Below are 20,923 nucleotides of genomic sequence, written 5' to 3'. Positions count from 1 at the left end.
CGCTGACGTCATTCCATATCCTTTTTCTGCGGGAAGTCAGTGAAGGGAAAAAAACTGCTGATCAGCCAATCTGCTGCCCGACCGTCTCTGCGGGTTTTATTTTCCTCCATCCCTCTCTCCTGCTCCCTCTTCACCTCCTCCTCTGCTCCTCCTCTTCTCCTCTCCAGCGTCTCTTCTCCTACGCTCCGCAGCAGCGATGCTCCCGCCGGGCCTGGCTGGCATCGGCGCTCTGTCCGCGGGCTGGCAGTAGATCGGCAGGTCGGTGCAGGTCGCGTCTTTCAATCATGGTGCAGAAATCCCGGAACGGCGGGGTGTTCCCCGGAGCGCAGGCCGACCAGAAGAAGCTAAAGGTCGGATTTGTGGGTTTGGAGGCTGGGGGAACAGAGTCCAGCAGGGACGGGGCTCTACTCATAGCAGGTAAACAGCTGACGGTGTGCGTTAATTACCGGAGACCGTTAACGGAAAAGATGTGGCACGCGGCCGGATTTAATTTGAGTGTGCGTGTGTGTGCGTGCATGTTTGTGTGTGTGCTCGCTCTGTCAGTGTTTGATTATGCTGAGTGTGTGTTTGTGTGTTTGTGAGTGACCACAGTGATGAAGCCTCAGATCAGCAGGTTCTTCATGTAAACATGTCGGATCAAACATCTGCTTTAAAATCCCATCAGACCTGCTGGTTTGAACCAATGAGGTCAAAGGAACAACATTTACATTAAACAGGTCAGACTGATGCTTAAAGTGATGGCTCACGTGCATTTGCTGCTGTTCTGATATGTATTCAAACCTTAGTGAGTTTATACAAGTGTAACAAAGGTATTTAAAATGTACAGCCTGACGTATCTTGTTCTGCCGCTGAGCTCTATTGTTATAAAGCACAGCAGTGTAGGGAAGCCAGTGAGAGAAGCACTTAGACAATGTGTTGGGCACTTTAAAGGATTCGTCTACAGTAACAGACATATGACATAAAAGCAATAAAGTCGAAGCAGCTGGTTTATGTACTGCTCGACGAAGATGAATTCTGAGTCCAGTTTAACAACATGTCAGCAGTCACTGTGTGGATGAAACTATTATTGTGTAACCTCTGGTGTGACTTGGTGGATATCACCTGTGCTCAGGTGGGGAGGAGGGGCCTCGGCGGCAGCGCAGCAGCGTCTCTGGAGGAAAGAAACCTCCGAAGAGAAACGCTCTCTACAGACGCCTGCAGAACTTCCTGTACAATGTCCTGGAGAGACCCCGAGGATGGGCCTTCATCTACCACGCATACGTGTAAATACCTGTCCATACACCTGTCTATACACCTGTCTGTCCACCTGTCCATACACCTGTCTATACACCTGTCTGTCCACCTGTCTGTCCACCTGTCTATCCACCTGTCTATCCACCTGTCCATACACCTGTCCATACACCTGTCTGTCTACCATTACACATGTCTTTCTACCTATCCATGCAACTGTCTGTCTACCTGTCCATACACCTGTCTATACACATGTCTGTCTACCAATATACCTGTCTTTCTACCTGCCTCTACACCTGTCTGTCTACCAATACACCTGTCTTTCTACCTGCCTATACACCTGTCTGTCTACACACCTGTCTTTTTACCTGTCTACCTGTCTTTATACGTTTGCCTATACACCTATTTTTCTACGTGTGAATACAAGCTGTTCCTACAGCTGTCTGTCTATCTGCCTGTACACCTGTCTGTCTACCTGTCTATACACCTGTTTGTCTACCTGTCTTTACACCTATCAGTCTACCTGTCTAAATACCTGTTCGTCTACTAGTCTATACACGTGTCTATCTATCTATCCATACAAGCTGTGTATGCACTTGTTTGTATGTACACCTGTCTGTCCATACACCAGTTTATACACCTGTCTACACGTCTGTCTTTCTACCTGTCTCTAAACTTGTCTGTCTACCAATGCACCTGTCTTTCTACCTGTTTATACACCTCTTTGTCTACCTGTCAGTACGCCTGTCTGTCTGCTTTTCTATAACCTGCCACCCGTCTTTCCTTTGTATGTACCTGTCTTTCTACCTGTCTGTCAATGTGTATTCAACTGTCTGTCTACCTGTGTATGTACCTGTCTATAAACCTGGTTATCTAGCTGTGTATTTACCTGTCCGTCTACATGCCTATATACCTGTCTGTCTACCTGGCTACCTGTGTATACACCTGTCCTAGTTAGCATGCTAATAAGCTAAATGTAAAGACTGGTGGCTCTTAAAGGGAATTTGGTGATAAAAAAATCGCTGCAGTTTTTAAGATTTTCTTTGGTGTCAAAGCGTTTCAGTGAGTCGTCTGTTCGTCCACTGAGGCTTTCAATGACCCACATGCAGAGTAAATCAGAGCAGCGCGTGTTAAAATCTGATACGGCCGTTAAACAGGTTTCTAATGCTGCACTGTGATTTCAGTCATGAGACGTTAATAACAACAACCTTAAATAACATCAGAAATAAACAGGAACCTGATTATATTCATTCATATAAAGGTTTCATCATTAAAACTCATTGCTATCTGAATCCATGAAACTCTACCCTCATGACTTATTGATTAACGTTGACTTGATTTATCGGTTATTATTAATACTAAACTGCAGTCTGCTCTCAGGTCAGACAGTTTACAGGAACAGCTGAAGATCCATAAATAACGACAGCTGTCAGATCAGGTGTCACAGTCTCAATCTTCCCCCTGAAACACAGACCTGAGGTCAGTTTTCAGAAACCTGAGCGTGGAGCAGGAACAGATTGTGTGTTTTAACGACTGTTCTCTGTTCAGGTTCCTGCTGGTGTTCTCCTGCCTGGTTCTGTCTGTGTTCTCCACCATCAAAGAGTATGAGAAGAGTTCAGAGGACGCTCTCTACATTCTGGTAAATAATACACATCATTCATCTCCAGGGTAAAATCTGTTTATTTGAGCTTCATAGCGCTGTAAGATTTCAGCCGACGGTTGACTTGATAGATACAGTGAAGCTGCCACTCAGCGGAGACAGATGGACCGGCGTTCCACAGCTGAAACAGAACCGAGCGGTAGTTGGTGTCCATCAGAGAAATCCTGGTACTGATCAGCAGCTCATCACACTGGGCACTGGTCAGCCTCACGGAGCTGGAAGCAGCAGGAGAGTTCATCCAGACACAGCTCAGGAGGAGGAGGGAGGTTAACCAGCTGTGTGTCATCAAAACACATCTGAATCTTAGTTATCAGTAATCTTAGTAATTAAATGAATAAAAGAAAAAGTTAAATTAGACAGAATGCTCCACAAACATTCTGTTTCAGGGAAGTGAAATGAGAGTTTTTCTCTCATTCCTGGTGCTTCAATGACTAAATTGTTAATTGATTTATTGATTAAACTATCAGCAGATGAATCAAAATCTTGCTAGGTGGACTTGAACAGTGTGTTGTTGTGTAACAGGAAGTGGTGACCATCGTGGTGTTTGGGGTGGAGTACATGGTGAGGATCTGGGCTGCAGGTTGTTGTTGTCGCTACAGAGGATGGAGAGGAAGACTCAAGTTCGCCAGAAAACCTTTCTGCGTCATCGGTGAGTCTGATGACTTTAACAACACTTCATTTACACTCTGACTGTAACAACACTTCATTTACACTCTGACTGTAACAACACTTCATTTACACTCTGACTGTAACAACACTTCATTTACACTTGGTTCCTGTTATGAGAAGCCAGTACCACGTCCTTTAACCACGTAAAGGAGTCCTGCGTATAAACAAACATTTAGTTTAACTGTAGGCTGAATTTTGTAACTGCTTCACATTGACGTTCCCTTCCCTCGTCACAATGTCTCACTCCTCACATCGGCCCTGTATACCTTCACATGCAGCGCACAGTATCACAACAGCTGTTTGGGTCAGCGGTTTGTAGAAGAGACAACAAACTAAAGAAAAAACGGAATAATAATAATAATTACGGAAACGACAAAGTGCCGTTTGCGGTGCGGACTAGAGGACATTGTTTTCCTACGCACGCCGTAGACTTTATTACGCCGTATCTCAGCAGTTTGGGTGAGAAAGAGCCGCGGCTAGCACAGACTGAAATCACATTTTTCTTGTTATTAAAGTTGGTGCTTGTTTTTTTCCGGACAAAGAGTGTCCTGGTTACCTGATAGGTTACACCGAGTTCTGTTGAGTGATAATGGTGTTAGATGGCAAAGCGCAACTCTGAGACGCCTGCACCGACCAATTTTTCTCAGGAGGATTATGCAAAACCAACGCTGAATAATCCTGACTCTTTCTAAAGATCACTTCTCCACTAACCGTCAGGAAAGCTAGCGCTAAACAAATCAGTGAATGAAACGACTCACCAAACAACCTCAGAGGTTTCCCCTGTCTCCCTGTCTCATCTGTAAATTACCTCCTTGTGTTCTCTGGTCCATAAAAGTATCCTCTAGTCTCCCCCGTGAACGGCACTTTGTTGTTTCCATAATATTGTATTTTCTTTTGTTTGTTGTCTCTTCTTCAAACCGCTGACACAAACAACTGTTGTGATACCGTGCGCTGCGTGTGTAGGTATACTGTTGTGCAGAGTGAGACATGGACGCTTAAACTGACATGTTTGTTTATATGCAGGACTCTTTAAGTGGTTAAAGGACGTGGTACTCCTGACCCCGTCTGCAGCGCTGCTCTCCTAACAGGGACCGTGCTGACTGTTATCTACTGTTCACAGGACACTTAGTATTGATTAGGACCTCATACAACAAACAAACCGAACCATCCCTTTAACAACACGTCATTTACACTCAGACTCTCTGACCTGTCTGTCTGTCTCTCTGACCTGTCTCTCTCTGACCTACCTGAGTCTCTAACCTGTCTGTCTCTCTGACCTGTCTGTCTGCAGACATCATGGTGTTGATAGCGTCCATCTCGGTGTTAGCTGCGGGCACTCAGGGGAATGTTTTCGCCACCTCGGCCATCAGGTCGCTTCGTTTCCTTCAGATTCTGAGGATGATCCGGATGGACCGCCGGGGGGGAACCTGGAAACTGCTCGGATCAGTTGTCTACGCGCACAGCAAGGTAACCTGGGAAACTGTCTGTCTGTCTGTCTGTCTGTGTGTCTGTGTGTCTGTCTTGAACTGCTGTTACCGCTGACACAGCTTACACACTAACTGACCCTTGAGCTTCAGCTGACCTCTCCGCTGCTCTCAGACGCACAGTTTGTGTCCTTTGATTCTCTGGAAGTTTGACGTACTCACAGCAGACAGTCGGCCTCCATGTGTTCTCTGTGTTTCAGTGTGTCAGCGGTATCGGTTTATTGGTATCATCTTCCCTGCAGAGAGCTTGACACCTGAACCCTGATCCATCAGAGTTATTGATTACTGCTCCATCCTGCCTCAGGTTCTTAGTCTGACTTCTGTTCATGAGTCTGTACGATCAAGTTTCAACTTTATTACATTTATAAATCGCACTTTATTTAATTTATCGCACTTTAGCTCATTTGTCGGGCACTTTGTGCTCATAAAGAACGACATACACGTTGGGTCTAAACTTCTGAGAGCACCAGTTAAAGTATATTTCAATTTTAATTTGTTTTGAATGTAAAACCTTTTTTTTCATTACATATGATGGTATTATTTTAGCAATACGAGAGAAAAGTGGAATCTTTGATAGAAAGGAATGGGAAGTTTAAAACATAGTATGAGGTTGGGGTCAGGAGCCTGTGCAGAGAAGTCCCTGACAGTCTGGTGGGCCGACGACCCAGCGCGCACTGGGAGCCCCTCCATAGGACCCGGCGTTAAGTCACAGCTGAAGCCGACCAGAGATGTGAAAATATGAGTTCATACTGTGTTAAATGTGATAAATGAGTCATTTATTCAACAACTCATTCATTAAAAAAATGGAGGACAAACAACAAACAAAAGGAATTAAATTAAAAAAGTGATAAATAGGATTTTGCAGGCTACAAATATTAGAAGAAAGTTCTGATTGGCTTCTGATTTCTCAGCCCTGCATGCTGAGCACATTACAACAACAACAAGATACAGTATATTAGAATGAATAATTCTGAGATTTTACACGCTACAAATAACTTTCATCCAGATTCTGATTGGCTGCTTTGTGTGTAGATGGACCAGGAGACTTTAAGGCATGTGATTATTCTGTAACTGTGTTCTCACCTTCATGACTGCTGGGTTTGTTAAAGCGAGCACCGACATAAGCGTGATCGATACCTGGCTGGATGGGATGCTAAGAGAACGAGTTGCTCTGTGAGCGTCCCATCCATCATGTTGCTTAGCGTGTAGGCAAAACAGCCGATACGTTTCAGTGTGGGTTTGATTCACAGTGCTATCACTCTCCCTCCCGTTCATCTCCTTACACAGACCCTCCTGTAGCTGCAGTAAATCTTACGCTGAGCGTTTGACCTGGTTCCACCTCCTGAGAAGTGGTTTAGAAACTGTTATCTGTCCTCTGAGAGCGCTGCAACACTTCTTCTTCTTTTGACACTACCTTTGCTGATTGAAGTCTTGTGTTCTTTATTTAGCTTATTCCATATCCGCGATGACGCTGCCTTTCCGTCTCTCGGGGAACTAAGCTTCATGTATTGATCTCTCGATGGTGTGGTCACTAAGGCTTCCTGATCGTTCTTTGAATACAACTGATCCAATTTCTGGGGTTATAGAGTTCCATGCCCTGCCTCTTTAGAAACGTCTGGTGCTTTTATCCGGAGGCTTCTGACACGTCACTTAGTTCTGATGTCATGTTTTCCACTATCACACTGATGCTTAGTAAGCAGTGATCCTATGGAAACTTGAAGCACAGCTGTTTGTATCACAGGTGAACACTGGCTGCAAGTTGATTTACTTGTATGAGCATTAGATGAGTCGATCGATTCCAACGAGTGTCATCTAAACGTTTCTTCAGTGGAATAGACACACCTGAAAGAAACCTGAAGTTTTGGACAGAAGACTTCAGGTGGTCAGCCCCACACCTTCATTTGATTGCTGACCTACTAATATTACAGAATCTTTCAAACATTTCATCTTTATTTTACACTTCATGGTTTCCACATTTATGTGAAAATTAGGGAGATCTTCCATGTGGTCTGAGACTTTTGGACTCCACTGTGTATACACACTGATCAGCCACAACATCATGACCACCTGCATAATGTTGTGCAGGTCCCCCTTTACAGCCAAAGTAACATCCACATGAATCAGGACCCAAGGTTTCCCAGCAGAACATTGCTCAAAGCATCACACTGCCTCCGCCGGCTCGCCTTCTTCCCATAGTGCATCCTGGTGCCATGTCTTCCCCAGGTAAGAGACGCACACGCACCCGGCCGTCCACATGATGTAAAAGAAAACGTGATTCATCAGACCAGGCCGCCTTCTTCCATCGCTCCGTGGTCCAGTTCTGATGCTCACGTGTCCATTGTAGGAGCTTTCAGTGGTGGACAGGGGTCAGCATGGGCACCCTGAGCGGTCTGCAGCTACACAGCCTCATACACAACAAACTGTGATGCTCTGAGTGTTCTGACACCTTTCTATCAGAACCAGCTTTAACTCTTTCAGCAGTTTGAGCTTCAGTAGCTCTTCTGTTGGATCGGACCACACAGGCCAGCCTTCACTCCACACGAGCATCAATGAGCCTTGGCCGCCCATGACCCTGTCGCTGGTTCACTGGTTTTCCTTCCTTGGACCTTTTGGTAGGTCCTGACCACTGCAGACCGGGAACACCCCACAAGAGCTGCAGGTTTGGAGATGCTCTGACCCAGTCGTCTAACCATCACAATTTGTCCATTGTCGAAGTCGCTCACATCCTTACACATCGACACATCGACACATCAACACATCAACTACGAGGACAAAATGTTCTCTTGTTTCCTGACATATCCCACATGTACTTGTGTAAATGTATTTTAATGTCTCTCTTGCTGCACCTTTATGTCTCCTTCCTCTGCAGGAGCTGATCACTGCGTGGTACATCGGCTTCCTCTGTCTCATTCTCGCCAGTTTCCTCGTTTATTTGGCAGAAAAAGAAGACAATGAACAATTTGAGACGTACGCAGATGCCCTCTGGTGGGGACTGGTGAGACAACCCACTCATGACACACTGATACACTCAATCACTGGGTAATGGTACACATTCGAACTAGTTAAACATTGTTAGCTCTGGGTGAACTAACAACAGTGCGTATGGCCTACGATCTCCTCTGATTGGTCTGTGTCTTTCTCTGTCAGATCACCTTGACAACCATTGGATATGGAGACAAGTTTCCCATCACCTGGAACGGACGTCTGCTGGCTGCAACCTTCACTCTGATCGGAGTTTCATTCTTCGCTCTGCCTGCTGTGAGTCACTCCGCTGTTTACTTGAGTTTACATGAGTCAGGTGAACCTCGACCTGTTTCATCCCAGCTCACCTGTCTGTCTGTCTGTCTGTCTGTCTGTCTGTCTGTCTGTCTCAGGGGATCCTGGGTTCCGGCTTTGCTCTCAAGGTTCAGGAGCAGCACAGACAGAAACACTTTGAGAAAAGACGAAACCCAGCAGCTGGACTGATACAGGTGAGCCGTCATACCTGCGACACATGTGAACAGACTTGGAGTAGAGCTTCGGCAGACTCCATCCTTCTCCATCAGCATCCAATATAAACCATCACCTCTGTTTGTGCAGGCGGCGTGGAGGGTTTATGCCACCAATCTGAGCCGAACCGATCTGAATTCAACCTGGGATTACTACGAGAGGACCGTCTCTGTCCCCATGTACAGGTGAGACTTGACCTGTCCAACTACAGATTATTATTATTACATTCTTTAAATCTTGTTATTGATCATCATTAATCATTTCATTTCTGTGTGCATGTATGCAGGTTGATTCCACCTCTCAATCAGTTGGATTTATTGAGGAACCTCAAGAACAAATCCGGACTGTCATTCAGGTGTGAAACGTTTGATACAGGAAGTAACTGCAGAGAGGAAGTCTGACAATCCTTTATTGTTTAAGATGTAATGAAGTCAGAATCATCATTAAAACTCTTCTTGTGTCTTCCTTCTGTCTGTCTGCCTGCAGGAAGGACGTCCAGCCTGAACCGTCTCCCAGGTCAGAGTCCAGTACCAGCTCTTACAAACAAGTCCCGATTAAACAGTTACAGCCAGGCAGAGTTCATTTAGCAGCAGCCTGATTTAAGTCCTGTCAGATCAGTTCTTGTTTGAGGTCAACACCCCTATCAGCTCTTGGATGATTGGAGCGGTCAGTGGCTGTCAGACATGAGTGATATCTCTCTCAGGTCTTAGATCTGTTCTCCTGCACAACTGGTGTCTGACGGTCTCCATTTACAGATTATTACTTTGTCGTATTTGACGTGGTGGTTCGTACTGGATCTGTCTCTGGACTGGCTTTCTCAGTGTAAGCTCCGTGTCGTGGCTGGTCAGTTGATCTCTGGAGGATCTCTACTTTAGGTGGATCTTGTGAAGTGTGTTGAAGAGATAATGTAACCTGCTGTACCACCACTTCCTACATCAAGGTACCCCATCCAGCACACCCCTCTGGAACCCAATGGGATACCCAAATGGGGCCCAAACATTTTGTCATCAACTTCTTCCATTGGGGCCCACATGAGTTAGGCCAGATGGGTTATTAAATAGCTCCATTCGGGGCCCATAAGGGTAGATTGTAGCCCACTTTGGACTCATCAAGTACCCATGTTAGCTGTCTGAATGGCATGCCCATTTCAAGCCCACGTATATTGTTTCTTGTTTCCCATGTGCCCCCAAACAACCACCCACCTAAAACAGCACTCTGCCGGTGCTCCCAGAGGCTACAGCGCCTGATAACCTCACAAAGATATAGCCTCTGGGAGCAGCTGTCAATTTCTCCAGGTGTTCTGGTGAAGCAAGATAGGCGATAAAGTAATCTTAGGCCAAGACTTCTGTTTCTCTGTGCTGCTCATTGTTCACAGTTGGACTAGCAACTTGATTAACAAAAAGCCCACTCAGTTCATACTCTTCCAAAGCCTGTTAGATCCTTTTAATCGTTTCCGTCTGTCTGTCTTTTTGTCTCTTGTCCAAGCAGTCAGAAGGTCAGTCTGAAGGAAAGGGTCTTCTCATCTCCCCGGAGTTCAGGAAACAAAGGGAAAGGCTCTCCTCAGCACGGTGGGTATTAAAACTATTTTAAAATGTTGCAGATGTTGAACGCCGGGAACAATCAGATTATCACTCTACATTTTTTCTGTGATTTGAGACATAAGAGGTGGATGAGATCAGGTCTCAGGTTCGATCCTCCCGACATGTTCTCGGTTAAGTACTGACCTGTCCTTGAGAAAACTTAAGAAAAGCTGTCAATATATTTGTGCAATTTGAGAAAATTGATGAACAGGAAGTTTTGCCAGAAGATGCCCAACAATCTGCAGCTTCCTAATCCCACCACCCAGAAAGAACCAGATCTACATGTTTACCTCATTAAACCACTCATGGTCTCACTTGAACTTTAGAAAACCTGCACATTTTTGAAGTGACATGAACAAGAACAAGCAAGTATCCATCAGAAATGATTCTAATCCTGGTGTGTCCCTCTTCCTTCCTTCCTTACATCCTTTCTCTAGCAGTTCCGACAGTAGTCCCCGGCGTAGCTCCTGCTGTAGGTCCGAGTCCTGGTGTTCCTGGGAGCATGGGGGGCAACCAGGCCATACGCCGATCCCCAAGCATGGAGCCAAGTCTCGAAGACAGTCCCAGCAAGGTCCCAAAAAGTTGGAGTTTCGGAGAACGTAGCAGAACAAGACAGGCCTTCAGAATCAGAGGAGCCGCTTCACGCCAAAACTCTGAAGGTAGCAGCAGCTGAGTCTGACCACTCAGAATAATCAAACTATAACTATTTAGGAGGTGGTACGTGTCAAAGTAACATCCACATGAATGGCAGGACCCAAGGTTTCCCAGCAGAACATTGCCCAAAGCATCAACTTCAATGATAAAATGTTCACGCACTGACAGGGGCCACTGTAACGAGATGATGTATGTTATTAACTTCACCTGTCAGTGGTCATAATGTTATGGGACTAACAGAACTTACATTAACAAACTAACATTTATTTAGCTGACCCTTGTATCCAAAGAGACCTACAATAATTGCACGTGAATTTTACAAGTGTCCAGAGCATCAAGAAGCATGGATTTTTTGGGGCGTTAGGGAGTATTAGGGTGTATTGTTTGACCTTACATACAGCCTGACTCTTACTCTACAACCACTAGGGTTGTCACGAGTATTGATACTTAGATATATTTTGGATACCTTCATTTGTACTGAAGTACATAAGGTATAAAACAGTTTCACTATCAGATTTTCTAGGATGCAAAGCTAGCAAGAGGGATTGGAAGGGAGGGAGCGGTATTAGTGAGAACAAAGACATGATCAGAGAAAAACATTGTGTTCTGACTGCCAATGTGTTTTAAAGCATCAATATAGATGCCCACCATCTCTGCACAACCCTGCGGGAAGTGCCGCATTTAGTCTGAATGTAGCTGAAGCACACACTTTATTCTGCTGTGCCTGCTGTTTGTGGCCTTTCTGCTTTGTGTGAGAGTGATGCTCAACCCTGCCAAAGAACTGCAGCCTTTTATACATCCACCACAGAGACAGAGAGCAGAGGAGACACATGGAAACAGTGATGTTACTGGGTCACTACGGTTTTTTCAGTCCGTACAATCTTAAATTCATCATGCAGTGGATATAAATACATTCACACGTCAATAATGACTCTACTGGACTGCAAACAAGACACTGTGTTATTTACATGTCCATTTAAACACCACAGAAAGTGTCAATCAGCTGAGCATGTTGCAGCTTTACATGAGCCAGTGGCACGTGATCCTGTGGCCATTATCCTTATATTGTATATACAGACGTTTGTTGAATTTTATTGGGACTTTTCTAATCATAAGAAGGTTACACATAAAAATTATTTTCACAGTAAAAATACAGTAAATATAAACCCAGTATTTCAGAACGATGGCATCATCCACGTCCAACTTCATTCTACAACTTGAAAAAGAAGAAGGGGAGAATGGTGTAGGGAGTGTAGAGGGGAAGGAAAGGAGGAAAAGGTCCTGAGAGGAAACATAACAACTCTAATCATCTGACTGGTTTGAAATGGTTTTTATCTCATGTTTTCACTCGCCTTGTTATTTTACTGGTTTTTACTCTTGTGCCCGAATACAGCAACAAACAACAACAAACAACAACCAATCTTGGTCATGACTGCGCTATGGAAGCCTGATGTTAGCTGACATCTAGACCAGTGTCTGAATCCAGTGTTTGTGCTAAGCTAGGATAACAGTGTCTTTATGGTCTGAATCCAGTGTTTGTGCTAAGCTAGGATAACAGTGTCTTTATGGTCTGAATCCAGTGTTTGTGCTAAGCTAGGATAACAGTGTCTTTATGGTCTGAATCCAGTGTTTGTGCTAAGCTAGGATAACAGTGTCTTTATGGTCTGCTTCCAGTGTTTGTGCTAAGCTAGGATAACAGTGTCTTTATGGTCTGAATCCAGTGTTTGTGCTAAGCTATGATAACAGTTTCCCCTGCTTCCAGTGTTTGTGCTAAGCTAGGATAACAGTTTCCCCTGCTTCCAGTGTTTGTGCTAAGCTAGGATAACAGTGTCTTTATGGTCTGAATCCAGTGTTTGTGCTAAGCTATGATAACAGTTTCCCCTGGTTCCAGTGTTTGTGCTAAGCTAGGATAACAGTTTCCCCTGCTTCCAGTGTTTGTGCTAAGCTATGATAACAGTTTCCCCTGCTTCCAGTGTTTGTGCTAAGCTAGGATAACAGTTTCCCCTGCTTCCAGTGTTTGTGCTAAGCTATGATAACAGTTTCCCCTGCTTCCAGTGTTTGTGCTAAGCTAGGATAACAGTTTCCCCTGCTTCCAGTGTTTGTGCTAAGCTAGGATAACAGTGTCCTCTTATTCCAGTGTATGTGCTAAGCTAGGATAACAGTGTCCTCTTATTCCAGTGTTTGTGCTAAGCTAGGATAACAGTGTCCTCTTATTCCAGTGTTTGTACTAAGCTAGGTTAACAGTGTCCCCTGCTTCCAGTGTTTGTGCTAAGCTAGAATAACAGTTTCCCCTGCTTCCAATGTTTGTGCTAAGCTAGGATAACAGTGTCCTCTGCTTCCAGTGTTTGTGCTAAGCTTGGAAAACAGTTTCCCTGCTTCCAGTGTTTGTGCTAAGCTAGGATAACAGTGTCTTTATGGTCAGCTTCCAGTGTTTGTGCTAAGCTAGGATAACAGTATCTTTATGATCTGAATCCAGTGTTTGTCCTAAGCTAGGATAAGAGTGTCTTTATGGTCTGCTTCCAGTGTTTGTACTAAGCTATGATAACAATGTTGTGTGCTTCCAGTGTTTGTGCTAAGCTAGGATAACAGTTTCCCCTGCTTCCAGTGTTTGTAATAAGCTAGGATAACAGTTTTCCCTGCTTCCAGTGTTTGTGCTAAGCTAGGATAACAGTTTTCCCTGCCTCCAGTGTCTGTGCTAAGCTAGGATAACAGTTTCCCCTGCTGCCAGTGTTTGTGCTAAGCTAGGATAACAGTTTCCCCTGCTTCCAGTGTTAATGCTAAGCTAGGATAACAGTGTCCTCTTATTCCAGTGTATGTGCTAAGCTAGGATAACAGTTTCCCCTGCTTCCAGTGTTTTTGCTAAGCTAGGATAACAGTTTCCCCTGCTTCCAGTGTTTGTGCTAAGCTAGGATAACAGACCCCCTTACTTCCAGTGTTTGTGCTAAGCTAGGATAACAGTGTCTTTATGGTCTGCTTCCAGTGTTTGTGCTAAGCTATGATAACAATGTCCTCTGCTTCCAGTGTTTGTGCTAAGCTATGATAACAGTTCCCCCTGCTTCCAGTGTTTGTGCTAAGCTAGGATAACAGTGTCCTCTGCCGTCAGTGTTTGTGCTAAACTATAATAACAGTTTCCTCTGCTTCCAGTGTTTGTGCTAAGCTAGGATAACAGTGTTGTCTGTATTTAGTGTTTGTGCTAAACTAAACAATCAGCTTTCTCCTGCTTCTAGTGTTTTAGCTAAACTATGCTAGCACTTCCCCCCTGCTTCCAGTCTTTGTACTCAGCTAGGCTTAAAGTGTTTAATCTGACATTGACATAAAACAGGAAACAAGATGATGCAATCATGTGTTTGACAGGTGAGATCTCTGCTTCTTCTTAATTGATGTTTTCAGCCCTGGTGATGATAATTAAGATCATGACGGGGACGTTGATGATGAGTAGAATGTAATCTTCCTGTGATGAAGGTTTGTTTCCTCTCTCCTCCTCCTCCTCCTGTAGTGCTCATAGAGATGCAGGATGAAGAGTTCAGGCAGAAGGGCTCCCCAGGTCAGCACACATACACCAACACACACACACACACACACACACACACACACACACACACTTACACAGTTTGTTCTAAGCCATGACATATAATATATATAATATAGGCAGTTTCCGAGCAGCTAGCTAATGAGCTAACTGTAGCTAATGGTTCTTGTGGAGGGGCCCTGTTTCAAACTCCAGTGTTAAACTTTTTTTGTTTAGTTTTTTTTTCGTAGCATTTTCTTCAATAAAGTTGCAATTATCAAATCAGCACACACGGAAACATACCAAGCACTGTTTCAGCACCAGCGGACTGGTTCTCCTGGATGTGGAGAGGCTTGGAGGAAGCAGGGTACATATCCAAGGGGGTGTAGGTGGACATGTTCGAACTGGTAGAACTGTCTGTTGTCCTCCGGCTCTTCTAACAACATGTTCTGTAACATGCATTCTGATGCAGCTACACCTATTTCCAGTAGGGACACAGTCCCTCAGACGTGTGTTGCCGTTTCAGATGCCAGCCTGCCTGGAGAAGACCTGGTTGATGACAACAAGAGCTGCCACTGTGAGTTCGTCCCTCAGGACTTAACCCCGGGGTTAAAGGTCACCATCAGAGCCATCTGGTACGAGCCGTTTGTGTTTAGTTTCATTCAGAAAACCATTTTATTTTATCATCGTTCATCGCTTTACTCACTGTTTATTTGCTGGTTATTATGCACTGAACGCATTCTGCTTTTTATTCACATTATTTTTTGTTTGTTTTTTTATTTCTTTTTGCTCACCCCAGGGTCAAAGGTCACCATCAGCTGTTGGGTAAGACCAGTCAGTCTGACCTCCAGTTAGATTCACTGCTTTCTGTTTTTTCACTGTTTTCTGTTGTTTGCCACTAAAGCCGCTCTATCATGCTGTTGGAGAGACATTCATTCATTTTTATTATTATTATGATTATTGTTGTTGTTTTTGTTGTTTTCCTTGTTGTTGGTGGTTTTATGTCCTACAGAGCAGCGTTGTACAGTCCTCTTACAGCGCCTCTCCTGTTGGTGAAGTTTCAGCTTCAGGTCTGTAGTAGTAGCAGTAGCTTTGATCCATCCAAACCCCAAAGTCTCAGCAAGTTTCAGCACGTACAATACGTGTCCAAAAGTATAGTGTTAAGGGTTTTTGTCACTGGTTCTGTTATTCAGACACAAACCCCATGGATAACTCATCCACTCAAATTCAGACTTTAGTCACGAGAGAGAAACTAAGGGGGGAATTCACTAAGAATAAATTGCAGCCGCTGATAGCTCCATAAATTGAGCATCATTTGCCCCCGCTATCTGCTCTGTCTCAAGGTCCGATTCACAAAGCAAATTGCACTGAGGATATTCAAGCGCAAACCCGGCCATAAAGTTTTGCAGATTCGTGCAGTTTGCTCTTGTTTTGAGTCTGATTGTGGAGACGAGCTGTCTGCACCTCCACTCTCTGCAATGCGGTGCAGCGAGCATCCTCAGGCACCAGTTGAGCGTGCAATGAGGGATCTCAGCTCCATCAACACATCGAAGATGAGCAGGAAGAGGAGGGGGCAGCTCTTTTAACAGTTTATTGTAACGACAGGTGTTTACTAGTTTACCTGTCTCTTTTTTTTCAACGAGCGCACAACAACAGCTCGCCCATATGATAATCCCCGTCCTGCATAATGGCTCCAAAGTGTGCCCGTGTGCCAGGGTTGAGCCTAGCACAGCCCCGGACTGATTTGTCTTGTTATAATAATAATGACAACATATTATTAACAGATTGTTTTTACAGACAAATACATTTTTTGATCATACAAAAAGTTGAACTGTCATCATGATCACTGGAAACTCAGAGCGGGACATCCCTTATAATTCTGCGCCGCATTTACCACCAGGTCTCTGTAGACGGTATATTTTCACTCTAACTGGCGTTTGTGAATTAGGTGCTTTTTGCCACGAGGCTCTTTTGCAGAGGAAGGGGTTAAATTTGCCCCAAATATCTGCTTAATGACTCATATAAATATGCACAAACAGCACCGGAGCACAGAGACGCTGTTTACCCTGCAGCGCACTTTTAGGTGCATTCAACCCTCCGCGTGTGCTGTGAGAATGAGGCAGAGTCTTTTTGTGTTATTTGCACAGGTTTTTCAGGCGCAAAAGCCGCACAATCCTTTAGTGAATGCCTCCCTGGATGTGAACAGAAAGCAGAAAGGAAGGTATCGCACAGTAACCTACTTAAAATCCATGTGTGAAGGAGCAGAGCTGAGGATTGTAGTGTCTGAATCTTGTCTGAATCTGAAAAGACAGGCTTATATGTACCTGTTGTACTGTTTGACCTTCTAAGTAGGCTTTGAAATTTCCCTGTAACTGAGTCCTCTATTAGCATCCTATAGGTTTTATGGTGGGCATGCTTGTGAGTGTGTGACAAGGGAAGGGTGATGTCCTAATAATATAATCCAAAGAGCCTTTTTAGTTTTTCTTTTGTTATCTTGACAAAGCTCATATCTACATGTTTATTGTTCAGGTTATCCATCCCTCACCCCTCTCTCAACACTGTGCACGAGTTATCTCAGGAAGGCCTGGTTTGCCACAAACGTCCACTTGGACTCAAAGATGACTTTATTCGATTTTGGTGGTCAAGGGTCATGATCACTTTATTACATCAGTTTTATTTGTGTTCTTTAATCTGTCCAACTGAGATTGATTACTCGACACACTCATCCAACACTGATGATTATAACGTACCTTTTGGCTAGGTGGTAGTTTTAGTTCTAGTTCTAAAGTTGCTGCTTCAAAACAGTGAAACAATTTGTTTATAACACGCGACACTTGCAGTTCTCTCAGGAATGGTTACTAACCAGTGGTTTGGTGTTGTCTGGTTTACTTAGTCATCAGGTTTATGCCCACTTCAGTACATGAGTTTAACACCCTTCTCAAAAGCCACATCCTCTGGCTCATCCTGGAGAACCCAGTGTTGTTTCCAGGCATGATGATATATAATCTCTCCAACATGTTCTAGATCTTTCCAAAGGCCTTCTCCCAGTAGAGGTACCCAGGGTGCCTCCTCAAGGAGGATCCTGATCAGATGTTGAACTCAGTTATCTCTCTTCAATATGAGGGAGCAGTGGTACTCCTCTGAGTAGGTAGCCACCCACTGTCAGAACCCTGTGTGTCTCTGCTATGAGTCAAGCTAACAGAGACCAGTCCAGACTAGATTCACTGCATTAGTGCTGTTTGTGCCAGAGACCACCTGAGCTACTCCCAGCCATTAGATGTTGGGTGACAGCGAACTTCCTGTTCTCTTTCTTTCTCTCAGTATCATGCGTTTCATGGTGTCTAAGAGGAAGTTTAAAGAGAGTCTTCGTCCCTATGATGTCATGGATGTGATCGAACAATATTCAGCCGGACACCTGGACATGCTGGCCCGCATCAAGAACCTCCAGTCAAGGTAACACCTCTGACCCCTCAGATATATATTTCACGTCTTCAGAATAAGTGGTTCTGATATTTATTACTTATATATTTCTTTGATATAAGTATTATTAAAATTGTATTATTGCTTTTGATTTTTCAAATGCATGATCTACAAATCAAAAGTCTCTCAAAACTCAGCACTTTGTTCATAAAATACTTCACGTTTTAGCAACATAGTGCTGAAAGGTAATTGATTTATTGCTTGAGGATATTGTCTTGGAGCTCACAGTTTGATTCCTGCTGTGTTTTGATGGGCAGGGTGGATCAGATAGTTGGCAGAGGAACACCGACTGCAGACAAGGACCGTCCTAAAACAGCCAACGAGGAGCTTCCTGAGGACCCAAGCATGATGGGAAGGCTGGGGAAGGTGGAGAAGCAGGTAACCCACAGGAAACATTCTGTAGCTAAAAACAATTCATCAGAGCAGCACTGAAAGCTCTTGAACTCTGAACCTGCTGGTTTTTATGGTGCACTCTTGAATTTGATTGGTCCTCTGCTTGTCTTGTGTCCTTCAGGTCCTGTCCATGGAGAGGAAGCTGGACTTCCTTGTTAACATCTACATCCAGCGAATGGGAATCCCTCAGGCTGAGACCGATGCCTACTTTGGATCCAAGGAGCCGGACCCGGCCCCGCCGTACCACAGTCCGGTGGATCAGCTGGAGAAGAGCCAGTCCATCTCCAAGATCACGCAGTCAGTGTCTACCACTGGTTACATTTTGTTATTTGTTTGGTGTTTACTTTTTGTTACATAGTAAGATGTTTTTTATATCAATGTTTTCTTATTGTTCCCATGTTGTTTGCATGTTGTGCAGGGGGTTGCCTGGCGACCATGTTGAAAAGAGTCGTACCGTGACAAAGATGGTACGCTCCAGCAGCTCTACTGGACACAGGAACTACAATGCCCCCACTTGCCCGCCCTCCACCTCCTGGCAGCCAATCAGCTCCCAGCTTTGCCAGCAGGCCGCACATCCTCCCCAGCGTAGCCATGGCAACACTCCAAGTCCAGTGGGGGATGGGTCTCTGGTACGACTCCCACCTCCTCCGGCTGGAGAGAGGCACAGTGGGAATCGATCAAACCGACATAGCACAGGAGACCGAGGGGGGGCTGACAGGGGAGGTGAGGGGGCCAATAGAACCGGAGGAGGAGGAGGAGGAGTGGAGGAGGCAAAGCCAGACAGCGAGACCTCCATCTCCATCCCATCTGTAGACCACGAGGAGCTGGAGCGCTCCTTCAGCGGCTTTTCCATCTCTCAGTCCAGAGAGAACCTGGATTTTCTCAACAACGGCTTCTACTCGTCCTCCGCCAATGTGGGAGACCACAGAGGAGGAGGAGGCGCTGCCCGCTGTGCCACCATCCGACCCTACATTGCAGAGGGGGAGTCAGACTCCGACTCCGAGCTCTGTGCTCCCTCACCCCACACAGACCGGGCCTGGACTGGACCCCAGTAGAGCTGAGGGTAAGCCAGAGCAGAACCAGCAAACCAAGTTAAAATGACGATAAAAATGTGATTAAAGACTCTGAAACTGTGGAGTGAATCAGGTCCAAGTAACGGATGGAGTTAAAGATTTAAAACACCAGCTGGAGTTACAGATTGAAACACCATCAGAACTGTGAAAGGCACAAAGCACTGAAGGGAAGTCATCCGGGTTTCATTCACGTGAAAGTTTTAACCTGTACAGCAAATGTTTGTTCTCACTGTCACTGACTTGATCACTGCAGAGACATGCTCACATCTGACTGATCCACTGCAGAGACATGCTCACATCTGACTGATCCACTGCAGAGACATGCTCACATCTGACTGGTCCACTGCAGAGACATGCTCACATCTGACTGGTCCACTGCAGAGACATGCTCACACCTGACTGATCCACTGCAGAGACATGCTCACATCGGACTGATCCACTGCAGAGACATGCTCACATCGGACTGATCCACTGCAGAGACATGCTCACATCGGACTGATCCACTGCAGAGACATGCTCACATCTGACTGGTCCACTGCAGAGACATGCTCACATCTGACTGATCCACTGCAGAGACATGCTCACATCTGACTGGTCCACTGCAGAGACATGCTCACATCTGACTGATCCACTGCAGAGACATGCTCACATCTGACTGGTCCACTGCAGAGACATGCTCACATCGGACTGATCCACTGCAGAGACATGCTCACATCTGACTGGTCCACTGCAGAGACATGCTCACATCTGACTGATCCACTGCAGAGACATGCTCACACACAACTGATCCACTGCAGAGACATGCTCACATCTGACTGGTCCACTGCAGAGACATGCTCACATCTGACTGGTCCACTGCAGAGACATGCTCACATCTGACTGGTCCACTGCAGAGACATGCTCACACATAACTGATCCACTGCAGAGACATGCTCACATCGGACTGATCCACTGCAGAGACATGCTCACATCTGACTGGTCCACTGCAGAGACATGCTCACATCTGACTGGTCCACTGCAGAGACATGCTCACACATAACTGATCCACTGCAGAGACATGCTCACATCGGACTGATCCACTGCAGAGACATGCTCACATCTGACTGATCCACTGCAGAGACATGCTCACATCTGACTGGTCCACTGCAGAGACATGCTCACATCTGACTGATCCACTGCAGAGACATGCTCACATCTGACTGGTCCACTGCAGAGACATGCTCACATCTGACTGATCCACTGCAGAGACATGCTCACACACAACTGATCCACTGCAGAGACATGCTCACATCTGACTGGTCCACTGCAGAGACATGCTCACATCTGACTGATCCACTGCAGAGACATGCTCACACACAACTGATCCACTGCAGAGACATGCTCACATCTGACTGGTCCACTGCAGAGACATGCTCACATCTGACTGGTCCACTGCAGAGACATGCTCACATCTGACTGGTCCACTGCAGAGACATGCTCACACATAACTGATCCACTGCAGAGACATGCTCACATCGGACTGATCCACTGCAGAGACATGCTCACATCTGACTGGTCCACTGCAGAGACATGCTCACATCTGACTGGTCCACTGCAGAGACATGCTCACACATAACTGATCCACTGCAGAGACATGCTCACATCTGACTGGTCCACTGCAGAGACATGCTCACATCTGACTGGTCCACTGCAGAGACATGCTC

The 20,923-nt window shown here is 45.4% G+C and overlaps 1 protein-coding gene across 2 annotated transcripts; it reads left to right on the top strand.

Annotated features, from left to right (window-relative positions):
- The first annotated feature begins 284 nt into the window (after positions 1 to 284).
- LOC138605517 (potassium voltage-gated channel subfamily KQT member 2) lies at positions 285 to 19,609 on the top strand. Of its 2 annotated transcripts, none has more exons than XM_069677830.1 (19): positions 285 to 437; positions 870 to 890; positions 1,138 to 1,262; positions 2,779 to 2,869; positions 3,413 to 3,539; positions 4,851 to 5,026; positions 7,913 to 8,038; positions 8,191 to 8,301; positions 8,418 to 8,513; positions 8,623 to 8,717; positions 8,819 to 8,887; positions 9,019 to 9,048; positions 10,021 to 10,100; positions 10,553 to 10,771; positions 14,801 to 14,909; positions 17,596 to 17,727; positions 18,012 to 18,132; positions 18,269 to 18,410; positions 18,577 to 19,609. In XM_069677830.1, exons 1-19 carry the CDS (start codon positions 285 to 287, stop codon positions 19,200 to 19,202), a joined length of 2,649 nt encoding a protein of 882 aa, XP_069533931.1. In that variant the 3' UTR covers positions 19,203 to 19,609. The 2 variants fall into 2 exon arrangements, with proteins under 2 accessions (XP_069533931.1, XP_069533932.1); XM_069677831.1 differs by having other exon boundaries at positions 10,021 to 10,104; positions 10,614 to 10,771.
- Positions 19,610 to 20,923: the final 1,314 nt, after the last annotated feature.

Source organism: Semicossyphus pulcher, unplaced genomic scaffold (assembly GCF_022749685.1).
Source record: "Semicossyphus pulcher isolate SPU_LCO1_2020_fin unplaced genomic scaffold, fSemPul1.0.p SCAF_3, whole genome shotgun sequence".
NCBI classification, from domain to species: Eukaryota; Metazoa; Chordata; class Actinopteri; order Labriformes; family Labridae; genus Semicossyphus; species Semicossyphus pulcher.
The sequence above is the reverse complement of the archived record's forward strand: the minus strand, read 5'-3'. Positions and strand labels throughout refer to the sequence as shown.

Excerpts from the sequence above, each read along its gene's own strand:
- LOC138605517 (XM_069677830.1), top strand. The coding sequence starts at position 285 with ATGGTGCAGAAATCCCGGAACGGCGGGGTGTTCCCCGGAGCGCAGGCC. Across the intron at positions 438-869 it reads GTAAACAGCTGACGGTGTGC|CACAGCAGTGTAGGGAAGCC; the intron begins GTTAATTACCGG and ends ATTGTTATAAAG. Across the intron at positions 18,411-18,576 it reads CCACAGTCCGGTGGATCAGC|GCGACCATGTTGAAAAGAGT; the intron begins TGGAGAAGAGCC and ends GGGGGTTGCCTG.